The sequence below is a fragment of the Melanerpes formicivorus genome, unplaced genomic scaffold (assembly GCF_026170545.1).
Source record: "Melanerpes formicivorus ecotype bairdi unplaced genomic scaffold, bMelFor1.0.p_v2 SCAF_5, whole genome shotgun sequence".
NCBI lineage: Eukaryota > Metazoa > Chordata > Aves > Piciformes > Picidae > Melanerpes > Melanerpes formicivorus.
Window position 1 is genome coordinate 17,797,544 of NW_027142357.1, and position 13,169 is coordinate 17,810,712.

The window sequence follows — 13,169 nt, forward strand, 5'->3', positions numbered from 1 at the left end:
GTATTTATTATTTGCTTTTCTTAGTTCTACCAAGAATTGACTTGGCTGGAATACCTCAGAAGACAATTCATGTACCTGCTGGCAAGCCCATTGAGTTAGCTATTCCAATTGAAGGACGACCACCTCCTGCTGCATCTTGGTTCTTTGCTGGTTCAAAACTAAAAGAATCAGAACGCATCAAAATAGAGACTACTGCCAAAATGGCTAAATTAACTGTGCGTGAGACCACCATACACGACACTGGAGAATACACACTTGAACTGAAGAACACATCTGGAGTAGTTACTGATACTGTAAAGATTATAATCCTTGGTAAGTATTCATGAAAGTAATTGTCCCTGATCTGAAGTTCCAGCTGAACTTCATTACAACACCAATATAATCCCTCTTCACTACTTTTTTACCTTTTTTTTTTTTTTTCCTTCCTAGATAAACCTGGACCACCTGTTGGACCTATAAGAATTGATGACGTTGATGCAAACTATGTAACCATCTCCTGGGAGCCACCTGAGCTGGATGGTGGAGCTACACTTAGCGGCTATGTGGTAGAACAGCGCGATGCTCACCGTCCCGGATGGCTGCCAGTTTCAGAGTCAGTAACCAGGACAATGTTTAAGTTCACCAGACTTGTAGAAGGTGCAGAATATGTGTTCCGCGTAGCTGCTACAAACCGCTTTGGGATTGGATCCTACCTGCAGTCTGAAATAATAGAATGCAAAAGCAGAATCCGTAAGTCTGAATTTTTGCTTATTCTCTACCTTTAAAAATAAAAACACATATTTAAATGGGATTATATATCTACATATAGGTAAGATTTTTCTAGACCATAGAATGCCGGGACTTCAAGGACCATTTCATAGAATCATAGAATAGAATGAATAAGGTTGGAAAAGGCCTCAGAGATCATCTATTCCAACCTATCACCCAACACCTCATGACTAAATAAGCCATGGCTTCAAGTGCCACATCCAATCCTTTCTTGATCACCTCCAGGGACAGTAACTCCACCACCTCCCTGGGCAGCACATTCCAATAGCCAGTCTCTCTCTCTGTGAAGAGCTTCCCCTGGCACAGCTTGAGACTGTATTCTCTTGTTCTGGTGCTGGTTGCCTGGGAGAAGAGACCAACCCCCACCTGGCTACAACCTCCCTTCAGGTAGTTGTAGACAGCAATAAGGTCTCCCCTGAGCCTCCTCTTCTCCAGGCTAAACAACCCCAGCTCCCTTAGCCTCTCCTCATAGGGCTTGTGCTCGAGACCTCTCTCCAGCCCCGTTGCCCTTCTCTGGACATGTTCCAGCAACTCAACATCTTTCCTAAACTGAGGCACCCAGAACAGGACACAGGACTCAAGGTGTGGCCTAACCACTGCTAAATACAGAGGCAGAATGACCTCCCTTCTCCTGCTGGCCACACTATTCCTGATGCAGGCCAGGATGCCACTGGCCTTCTTGGCCACCTGGGCACACTGCTGGCTCATGTTCAGCTGGCTGTCCAACCTTTAGTCCAACCTTTCTAGGTAATAGTATAGTTTAAATGAGATGTACTGGTACTATAGCAGTAAGGTCTCCCCTTAGCCTTCCCTTCTCAAGGCTGAACAAACCCAGTTCTCTCAGCTTTTCCTACAGCAGGTGTTGCAGTCCTGTAATCATTCTCATGGCCATTCTCTGGATGCTTTCTGGCCTCTCTACAGTTTTTTGGTTTTTTTTTGTTTGTTTGTTTGTTTGTTTTTTTGTTTTTTGTTTTTTTGGTTTTTTGTATAGTGGGGACCAAAAACTGCATGCAATCCTCCAGGTGTGGCCTGACAAACACTGAGTAGAGTGGGAGAATGACTTCTTATCTCTGTTGGTGATGCCCTTCTTGATGCAATCCAGCATCCCCTTGTCTTTCTTGCTGCAGCACACTGTTCACTCATATTGATCTTGACCATAAAGACTCCCACACCCCTTTCCACAGGGCTGCTCTTTAGTCAGGTGGATCTCAGTCTGAGCTGCACTTCTGGGTTATGTATTCCCAGGTGCAAGACATTTGTCCTCACTGAACTTCGTGCTAGCCTGCTCTATCATCCTGTCCAGGTCTTCCTGGAGGGTGGCTCTCCCTTCTGGAGTGTCAAATTCCCTACTCATTTCGATGTCACCTGCAAACTTCATCAGGGTATTGTTCATCCAAACATCCAGATCAATCCCTTGTGACTAGCTTCCAGATTGAGAAAGAACTATTTACTACCACCCTTTGGGTATGGCCTGTCAGCCAGTTCCCTACCACTTGTCTAGGCCATAATATATAGTTTCTCCAGGTGGAGGCTGTGAGAGACTGTTGTCAAAAGCCTTGGGGAAGTCCAGATAGACAATGTCTACTGCTCACACAGCATCAATTCAGCAAGTTACTTTGTTGTAGAAGGCAGTCAGGTTTGTCAAACACAGTTTGCCCCTGGTGAATCCATGTTAGCTTTTCCCAATCAGATACTTCAGTTTATCTGTGACAATCCCGGGGGAACATTGCTCCTTCCTTTTGGAAATAAAATGGTAGATTAAGATGCACAGTAGCCTTATATTGCCAGAGAAAAATGCCATTCAGATAGCTGTATAGACCACACAGAACCTGGATGATAAACTTGGATTTTCTTCTCAAAAAAACTCCAATGCTTTAATCCATTACAAAACCAGAAATATTTTACTGACCTAGTTTGTAAAGTACTTTGATATCTGCTGGTAAAAATAGTTTGACAGGACATTGATATTACATTGTCACTCATGAAATGTTGCATTTTACCGATGTGTGGAAGTATTTGATAGTTTCTTCACTAATTCTGCTTTATGCTTTTACAGGTATTCCTGGTCCTCCTGGCACTCCAGAAGTGTTTGATATCTCTCGAGATGGCATGACATTAACTTGGTATCCTCCAGAAGATGATGGTGACTCACAGATTACTGGCTACATTGTGGAACGCAAAGAAGTTAGAGCAGATAGATGGATCCGTGTAAATAAAGTTCCAGTCACTATGACTCGTTACCGTTCCACTGGGTTGGTTGAAGGATTAGAATATGAACACCGAGTCACAGCAATCAATGCCAGAGGCACAGGGAAACCCAGCCGTCCTTCTAAGTCTGCTGTTGCCAGAGATCCAATTGGTAAATAGTTTCCTACATAAATTGATCATATTATGACAGAAAAGAAGAATACTAGTAAAATTTACTCTTTTTTCCCCCTGATTTTGAGTTTTCCTGTATCAATCCTATAGACTTAATACAGATCACATGTTGCAAGTTACACGAGTTATTATGTATTTTAAATATTAATTTAAAAATATTCCAACCCTCCATATGCTTTGTTCTTCCAGCTCCTCCAGGTAAACCTCAGAATCCAAGAGTCACTGATACTACAAGAACATCTGTCTCTCTGGCTTGGAGCCCACCAGAAGATGAAGGTGGTTCTAAAGTTACTGGCTACTTAATTGAAATGCAGAAGGTTGATCAGTTTGAATGGACCAAATGCAATACCACACCAACCAAGATTCGTGAATACACTTTGACACATCTCCCCCAGGGTGCAGAGTACAGATTCCGTGTGCTAGCCTGTAATGCTGGTGGGCCAGGAGAACCTGCTGAAGTGCCAGGAACAGTTAAAATAACAGAAATGCTTGGTAAGATATTTGAAGTCTTAGCTCTCCTTGAAAACTGTCTTTGAAAACTGCCTAGAGCAGTTATGATTTTGTCTGTAAAAGAGACATAGCTTGATGTGTTAATCTTGTTTATAGAATATCCTGACTATGAACTTGATGAAAAATACCAGGAAGGTGTCATGGTGAGACAAGGTGGAGTTATCAGGCTTACAATACCCATCAAGGGTAAGCCCATCCCAATATGTAAATGGACAAAAGAAGGACACGACATCAGCAAGAGGGCCATGATTGCAACTTCTGACACTCACACCGAACTTGTGATCAAAGATGCAGAAAGAGAAGATTCAGGCACCTATGATTTGGCACTTGAAAACAAGTGTGGCAAAAAAGCTGTGTATATTAAAGTCAGAGTGATTGGCATTCCAAATCCACCAGAAGGGCCCCTTGAGTATGATGATATACAAGCTCGTTCTGTCAGAGTAAGCTGGAGACCTCCTACAGATGATGGTGGTGCAGATATCCTCGGTTATATCGTTGAGAGACGAGAAGTACCAAAGACTGCCTGGTACACTGTTGACTCTAGAGTGAAAGGGACATCGCTAGTGGTGAAAGGGCTCAAAGAAAATGTGGAATACCACTTCCGTGTTTCTGCTGAAAATCATTTTGGTATTAGCAAGTCTCTCAAATCCGAAGAAGCAGCAGTACCAAAGACACCTCTAAGTAAGTCCCCTTTCAGATTTATTATTTTTAAGTAATTTTTAATTATGGTTCTAAAAAGCACAATAGTGGCATAGTATTAAAACATTAGCATATCCTACTATTTCTATTAATTTTTGTTCTTATAATTGTTAACAGATCCTCCAGAGCCTCCAAACAACCCACCTGAAGTGCTCGATGTTACAAAGAGTTCTGTCAACTTGTCCTGGGCCAGACCTAAAGATGATGGTGGTTCTCGTGTAACTGGCTACTACATTGAACGTAAAGAGACATCTACAGAAAAATGGGTTCGGCACAATAAGACACAGATTACCACTACAATGTACACAGTCACAGGACTTGTTCCAGATGCTGAATATCAATTTCGTATCATTGCTCAAAATGACATCGGTGAAAGTGAAGCAAGTCCTGCTTCTGAACCGGTTGTATGCAAGGATCCATTTGGTAAGAAAATGCTTGCATTAGCATACCTTCTGAAGAACAACTTGGTGCATTTAGAGAGAAATTAATTTTCTATGTCTATTTTAATTTTCAGACAAACCAAGCCAGCCTGGAGAAATTGAGATCACTTCTATATTTAAGGACAGCATTACGTTAGAATGGGAACGACCTGAAAGCGATGGTGGCAAAGAGATCCTTGGCTATTGGGTTGAATATCGCCAGTCTGGAGAAAGCACCTGGAAAAAATGCAATAAAGAACGCATCAAGGACAGGCAGTTTACAGTAGGAGGTTTATTGGAGGCTACAGAGTATGAGTTCCGTGTTTTTGCAGAAAATCAGACTGGCCTCAGCAGACCTCGAAGGACAGCAATGGCAGTGAAAACTAAACTCACCTGTAAGCAAAAATATATTTTCTTATTTGCTGTGATATTGGGATTTGCTGTGTCGTAAACCACATTGCTGCATTTAATACATTCTCTGTTTGACATGTTGTTTGCCAACATGACTGTCCTCAAGTACAGTCTTGCAAGTATGAGAGGCACAAGTACAAATGAAAAATAATTTTCAGTAATAGAGCAATAGAGGAAAATTTCATAGTAATCCCTCATACTTTGTAAATTTTCTGTGTTGTAGCTGGAGAAGCACCTGCCATTAAAAAAGAAATGCAGGATGTTACAACTAAACTGGGTGAAGCAGCTCAGCTGACATGCCAGATTGTTGGAAGACCCTTGCCTGACATCAAATGGTACCGCTTCGGCAAAGAATTGGTGCAAAGCCGAAAATACAAAATGTCATCTGATGGACGCAATCATACACTGACAGTAATAACAGATGAACAAGAGGATGAAGGTCTCTACACTTGCATGGCTACCAATGATGTTGGAGAAATTGAAACTAGTGGCAAATTATTATTGCAGGCTCCTCCTCAGTTCCATCCTGGCTTCCCACTGAAAGAGAAATACTATGCAGCTGCAGGTGGCACCCTTCGTCTTCATGTTGTATATATTGGCCGACCAGTGCCAGCAATAACTTGGTTCCATGGCAACAAACCTTTGAGAGGATCAGAAACAGTTACTATTGAGAACACAGAGCATTATACTCATCTTGCTATTAAGAATGTCCAGCACAAGACACATGCTGGAAAGTACAAAGTGCAACTCAGTAACACATTTGGAACGGTTGACACTGTACTTAATGTGGAAATACAAGGTAATTATTTTCAGCTCTTTTGTGAATGTTCTCAGATACTAACTGGCAAAAGTATTAAAAATACCCTGTCTTTCTGTTACAGATAAGCCAGATAAACCAGAAGGGCCAATTGTTATAGAGTCTATTCTGAAGAATTCTGTGGTGATAAGTTGGAAGCCACCAGAGGATGACGGAGGTGCTATGATAACAAATTACATCATAGAGAAACGTGAAGCCAAGGAAGGAGCAGAATGGCAGCTTGTCTCTTCAAGCATTTCAGGGACAACCTGTAGAATTGCTAACCTGACTGAAAATGCAGGCTACTATTTCCGTGTTTCTGCTCAGAATATGTACGGCATTAGTGAAGCACTGGAGGTCTCATCAGTTGTTGTTATGAAGCCTCCATTTGGTAAGTGATCAACAAAATTACACTCTTTGTATGCCCCTGTAATTAATAAGCCCAGCTCATTTGAATTTTTTAACTTTTTTATTCTTTACAGAAAAACCAGGGCAACCTGGTCAGCCAGTAGCAAGTGCTATCACAAAGGATTCTTGTGTTGTCTCATGGAAGCCACCTGCAAGTGACGGTGGTGCAAAGATTAGAACTTATTATCTTGAGAAGCGTGAGAAAAAGCAAAACAAGTGGATTTCTGTAACAACAGATGAAATTCGTGAAACAGTCTATTCTGTGAAAGATCTTATTGAAGGTCTTGAATATGAGTTCCGTGTAAAATGCGAAAATCTTGGTGGTGAAAGTGAGTGGAGTGAGGTATCACAACCAGTCATTCCAAAATCTGAGGTACCAATTAAAGCTCCACATTTCAAGGAAGAACTCAGGAATCTGAATGTGAAATTTCAAGCTAATGCCACATTTGTTTGCAAAGTCACTGGTCATCCTAAACCAATTGTCAAGTGGTACAGACAGGGCAAAGAAATCATGCCAGATGGTGAAAAGATCAAGATACAAGAATTCAAGGGTGGATATCACCAGCTGATCATCACAAATGTAACGGATGATGATGCCACTGTGTATCAAGTCAGAGCTACCAACCAAGGAGGATCTGTGTCTGGCACTGCCTCTTTGGATGTTGAAGGTGAATTAAGGGTTTTGTTTGCTAAAACAATTTCTTTTTAGGTGTTAAGTATCTAGACTATTGGTGCTCTTCTCGTGTGTTTTTGCTCATGTGTTTTCTTGTTTTTTCTTCTTTTATTCCAGTTCCTGCAAAGATTCACTTGCCCAAAAATCTGGAAGGTATGGGAGCTGTTCATGCTCTCCGAGGGGAAGTAGTGAGCATCAAGATTCCATTCAGTGGCAAGCCTCACCCTGTGATCACATGGCAGAAGGGACAAGACCTCATTGATACTAATGGACACTACCAAGTCATTGTTACACGATCATTCACATCTCTTGTTTTCCCAAATGGTGTTGATAGAAAAGATGCAGGGTTTTACATTGTTTGTGCCAAAAACAGGTTTGGAATTGATCAAAAAACAGTTGAATTAGATGTGGCTGATGTACCTGATCCACCAAGAGGTCTGAAGGTAACAGACATTTCAAGGGATTCAGTCAACTTAACCTGGAATGAACCAGCAACTGATGGTGGAAGCAGAATCATAAACTACATTGTTGAGAAACGTGCTACAACAGCAGAGCGATGGATTCGTGTTGCACAGGCTCGTGACACACGATACACAGTGGTGAATCTATTTGGCAAGACCACCTACCAGTTCCGTGTAATTGCAGAAAACAAGTTTGGCCAAAGCCAGCCTTCTGAACCTACTGATCCAATTATAACAAAAGAAGATAAGACCAGAGTAATGAACTACGATGAAGAAGTTGATGAGACCAGAGAAGTCACCACAGCTAAAGCAGGTCACTATTCTACAAAGGAACTCTATGACAAATATATGATTGCAGAAGAGCTTGGACGTGGACAGTTTGGCATTGCACACCGCTGTGTTGAGGCAGTTTCCAAAAAGACATACCTGGCCAAATTTGTCAAAGTAAAGGGTGCTGATCAAGTTTTGGTAAAGAAAGAAATTTCTATTCTAAACATGGCTAGGCATCGAAATATCCTGTACCTTCATGAATCATTTGAGAGCCTAGAAGAATTGGTCATGATCTTTGAATTCATTTCTGGAGTTGACATCTTTGAAAGAATCAGCACAGCTTCATTTCAACTTAATGAGAGAGAAATAGTAAATTATGTACGCCAGGTCTGTGATGCTCTAGAATTTTTACATCAGCAGAGCATTGGACATTTTGATATTAAACCAGAAAATATTATTTACTTCACAAGAAGAAGCTCTGTAGTTAAAATTGTTGAATTTGGTCAAGCCAGGAAATTGAAGCCTGGAGACAGCTTTAGACTCCAGTTCACTTCTCCAGAATATTATGCACCTGAAGTACATCATCATGATTTGGTCAGCACAGCTACTGACATGTGGTCTGTTGGTGCTCTAACATATATACTTCTCAGTGGCATTAATCCTTTCCTTGCTGAAACAAATCAACAAGTTATTGAAAATATTCTAAATGCCGAATATAACTTTGATGATGAAGCATTCAAAGATGTAAGTATTGAGGCCATGGACTTCATTGACCGTCTACTAGTAAAGGAAAGAAAATCACGGATGACAGCTACTGAAGCACTTAACCATGCATGGCTAAAACAGTCAATAGAAAAGACCAGCACTAAAGCCATCAAGACCTTGAGGCACAGGCGTTACTACCAAACTCTAGTAAAGAAGGAGTGGAACACAGTTGTGTCAGTAGCCCGCATTTCCTGTGGAGGTGCAATTAGATCTCAGAAAGGCATAACTGTGGCAAAAGTTAAAGTTGCACCAGTAGACATCGGTCCCATTGCTGGGCAGATAAAGCATGCTGTTACAGAAGAAGGAGGACATGCCAAATATGTATGTAACATTGAAAACTATGATCAATCCACAGAAGTCACATGGTATTTTGGTATGAGGCAATTAGAAAGCAATGAGAAATACGAAATCAAATATGAAGAAGGTGTGGCAACCATGTATGTCAAAGATGTTTCTAAATCCGATGATGGTACCTACAGATGCAAGGTAGTAAATGACTATGGTGAAGACAGCTCTTATGCAGAACTTTTTGTTAAAGGTGTGAGAGAAATCTCTGAGCATTACAGATGCAGAACTGTCAGGAAAGTGAAACGACGGGTTGATACTATGAGACTATTAGAGCGTCCACCAGAATTTACTCTGCCTTTGTATAACCGCACAGCGTATGTTGGAGAAAACGTCAGGTTTGGAGTAACTATAACAGTTCACCCAGAACCTCGCGTAACATGGTTCAAATCAGGCCAGAAAATCAAACCTGGTGATGATGATAAGAAGTATACTTTTGAATCAGACAAGGGCCTTTATCAACTCATCATCAACAATGTCACTGAAGAAGATGATGCTGAATACAGTATAGTGGCACGGAATAAACACGGTGAAGACAGTTGCAAAGCTAAGCTGACTGTGATTCCACATCCACCTCCAGCAGATGCCACACTAAGACCAATGTTTAAAAGACTCCTGGCAAATGCTGAATGTCAAGAAGGCCAAAGCGTCAGTTTTGAGATCAGAGTATCTGGTGTACCAAAACCAACGCTGGAATGGGAGAAAGATGGTCAGCCTCTATCCTTTGGTCCCAATTTTGATATAATTCATGAAGGTTTAGATTATTATGCTTTGCATATTAGAGATACCTTACCAGAAGACAGTGGTTATTACAGAGTTACTGCTACAAACAGTGCTGGATCTACAAGCTGTCAGGCTTATCTGAAAGTTGAACGCTTGAAATATGTCAAGCGTGAGTACAAGACTGAAGAAGAGCGGGAGAAGCACGTACAGAGGCAAATTGACAAAACCTTACGAATGGCAGAAATTCTTGCTGGGGTTGAAGCTGTTCCACTGACACAAACTGCACAAGAGGCTCTCAGAGAAGCTGCCATCTTATATAAACCAGCTGTTAGCACCAAGACTGTCAAAGGTGAATATGAAATTAAGAAAGAAGAAAAGAAGGAAGAAAGGCGACTCCGTATGCCATACGAAGTACCAGAGCCTCGCAAACATGTGCGCACTACACTTGAGGAAGATCAGAACATTAAACACTTTGTGCCTCTGTCAGACATGAAGTGGTACAAGAGGCTGCGAGACCAGTATGAAATGCCAGGGAAACTTGAGAGGACTGTTCAGAAACGCCAGAAACGCATACGCCTTTCCAGATGGGAACAATTCTACGTGATGCCACTGCCACGCATTTCTGATCAGTATAAGCCTAAATGGCGCATACCAAAGCTAACACAAGATGACCTAGAAATCGTGAGACCAGCACGTCGGCGTTCCCCATCTCCAGACTATGATTATCATTACAGACCAAGGCGGCGGTCACTTGGTGACTTGTCTGATGAGGAATTACTCCTGCCTATTGATGACTATTTAGCCATGAAGAGAACAGAAGAGGAAAGATTGCGCCTTGAAGAAGAGCTGGAGTTAGGCTTTTCTGCTTCCCCACCAAGCAGAAGCCCTCCACAGTTTGAACTGTCTGCCCTTCGGTATTCTTCTGCAGCAGCACGGGTCAGTTCAGAGGAAGAGAGAAAAAGAGAGCTGAGGTATTCAAGCTATCATATCCCAACTAAAGCTGAGACCAGTGCAAGCTATGCAGAGCTCCGTCAACGCCATGACAGGGCTGCCTACAGACCACCTAAACAAAAGGAAAGAATAATGGCTGAGAGAGAGGATGAAGAATTGCTCCGTCCTGTTGGCACTGCGCAAAGACTCTCTGAATACAGGAGTGAGCTTGAATATATGGCAGAGGAAGAAAAGAGGAGGCTCAGGAGAAGGCGGGAAAGAGAAATAACTGAGATTACTTCAGAAGAAGAAGAAGAAATAGAAATGGTGCAACATGCTCACAGGGAATTTTCTCCTCCTTCTAGATTACTAAGGAGAAGAAGATCTCTTTCTCCAACTTACATTGAGTTGATGCGTCCTGTATCTGAACTAATTCGTCCTCGCTCACGGCCTCCTGAAGAAATTGAGAGAAGATCCCCAACACCAGAGAGAACTCGGCCACGCTCACCTAGCCCAGTTTCTAGTGAAAGATCACTCTCTCGGTTTGAGAGAATGGCAAGGTTTGATATATTTTCTAGATACGAGTCCATGAAATCTGCTTTGAAAACTCAAAAAACCATGGAAAGGAAATATGAAGTCCTGACGCAGCAGCCCTTCACCCTTGACCATGCTCCTCGTGTTACTCTGAGAATGCGCTCACACCGGATACCGTGTGGCCATAATACCAGGTTTATTCTCAATGTCCAATCAAAACCTACCGCTGAAGTAAAGTGGTACCACAATGGTATTGAGCTCCAGGAGAGCAGCAAGATACATTTTACTAATACTAGTGGTGTATTAACTTTGGAGATTCTTGACTGCCACATTGATGACAGTGGAACATACCGGGCTGTATGCACAAACTACAAAGGGGAATGCTCTGATTATGCAACATTAGATGTTACTGGAGGAGATTACACTACATACTCTTCCCAGCGAAGAGATGAAGAAGTACCAAGGTCAATTTTACCTGACTTGACAAAAACAGAGGCCTATGCAGTCTCCTCATTTAAGAAAGCATCTGCTACAGAAGCAAGTTCCTCAGTAAGAGAAGTCAAATCAGAAATGTCAACAACAAGAGAATCACTTTCATCGTATGAACACTACGCTGCTTCTGAAGAAAAAATCACTGCAGCTGAAGCAAAATCATTGGAAGAAAGGACTGTACACAAGGCATTTAAAAGCACTCTACCAGCAACAATCCTGACAAAGCCACGGTCAGTCATAGTTTCTGAAGGGGAGACGGCAAGATTCTCCTGTGATGTTGATGGTGAACCAGCACCAACAATAACATGGTTCCATGCAGGTCAACCTATTGTTTCTTCAAGGCGCTTCCAAGTAACACGAACACAGTACAAGTCTACCTTTGAAATTTCACCGGTTCAGATGTCAGATGAAGGAAGTTACACTGTTGTGGTGGAAAACTCTGAAGGAAGACAGGAAGCACATTTTACTTTGTCCATTCAAAGAATGAAAATTCCTGAAAAATCAATTACATCACCTCCAAGAATCAAATCTCCTGAGCCTCGAGTAAAGTCTCCAGAGCCACTTAAGTCACCTAAACGAGTGAAATCTCCTGAGCCCATCAGCAGCTCCCTAAAAGCAAAGTCACCACCTGGAGACAAAACAGTACCAGCAGAGAAGGTGCAATTACCAGCTGCTTCTCCACCAAAGATAAAAGAGCATCTGAAAGCAGAAATGGTTGGAGATACGGTAAAGCTATCATGTGCAGTTGAAAGCAGTGTTTTAAGTGTTAGAGAAGTGGCTTGGTATAAGGATGGCAAAAAACTGAAAGAAGACCATCGCTTCAAGTTTCATTACGCAGCAGATGGCACCTATGAGCTCAAAATCCATGAGCTCACAGAATCTGATAAAGGCGAATATACCTGTGAAGTTATTGGGGAAGGAGGTGTTTCAAAGACTAACTTCCAGTTCACTGGCCAAGTATTTAAAAATATCTATTCCCAAGTAAGAACAGTATCTGAAACTCACAAAACAGTTCAGAAAGAAGATGAGGCGCTTAAAAAATCTACCCAGAAGAAATCAGCAGTAGCTACTGAAGAAAAAGCAGCAGTTCAAGAAGTCATTAAAAAGTCAATTGTTACTGAAGACATCAAACACTTAAAAGCAGAAATTAAAGCATCTTCAACTAAAATGACAGTGTCTGAAGGGCAGAAACTGACACTGAAAGCAAATATTCCTGGTGCCTCTGAAGTAAAATGGGTGCTGAATGGAATGGTACTGAGAAATTCAGATGATTATAGATATGGTGTTTCTGGAAGTGATCACACCCTTACCATCAAAAAGGCTAGTAATAAAGACGAAGGTATACTCACCTGTGAGGGTACAACTGACGAAGGCATTATTAAATGCCAGTATGTACTGACCTTTTCAAAGGAATGCTCCAAAGAACCAGCATTTATAATGCAGCCTAAGTCCCAAAATGTCAATGAAGGACAAAATGTATTGCTCACTTGTGAAGTTTCTGGGGATCCTTCTCCTGAAATTGAATGGTTTAAGAATAATCAACCTGTAAGTATTTATTTGTTTACTTGGAAGATTAGAATTATTGA

The 13,169-nt window shown here is 41.7% G+C and overlaps 1 protein-coding gene across 28 annotated transcripts in view; it reads left to right on the forward strand.

Moving 5' to 3' along the window:
- The window catches only part of TTN (titin), a 250,969-nt gene that overhangs the window by 235,001 nt on the left and 2,799 nt on the right, over positions 1 to 13,169 (forward strand). For all 28 annotated transcript variants that reach the window (XM_068138463.1, XM_068138479.1, XM_068138485.1 and 25 more), the window contains 11 exons: positions 25 to 312; positions 430 to 729; positions 2,825 to 3,127; positions 3,337 to 3,639; positions 3,754 to 4,338; positions 4,474 to 4,779; positions 4,871 to 5,170; positions 5,410 to 5,985; positions 6,068 to 6,373; positions 6,465 to 7,058; positions 7,181 to 13,128. In XM_068138463.1, the coding sequence (XP_067994564.1) occupies positions 25 to 312; positions 430 to 729; positions 2,825 to 3,127; positions 3,337 to 3,639; positions 3,754 to 4,338; positions 4,474 to 4,779; positions 4,871 to 5,170; positions 5,410 to 5,985; positions 6,068 to 6,373; positions 6,465 to 7,058; positions 7,181 to 13,128 (9,809 nt within the window). The remainder of the gene's footprint in view (positions 1 to 24; positions 313 to 429; positions 730 to 2,824; positions 3,128 to 3,336; positions 3,640 to 3,753; positions 4,339 to 4,473; positions 4,780 to 4,870; positions 5,171 to 5,409; positions 5,986 to 6,067; positions 6,374 to 6,464; positions 7,059 to 7,180; positions 13,129 to 13,169) is intronic.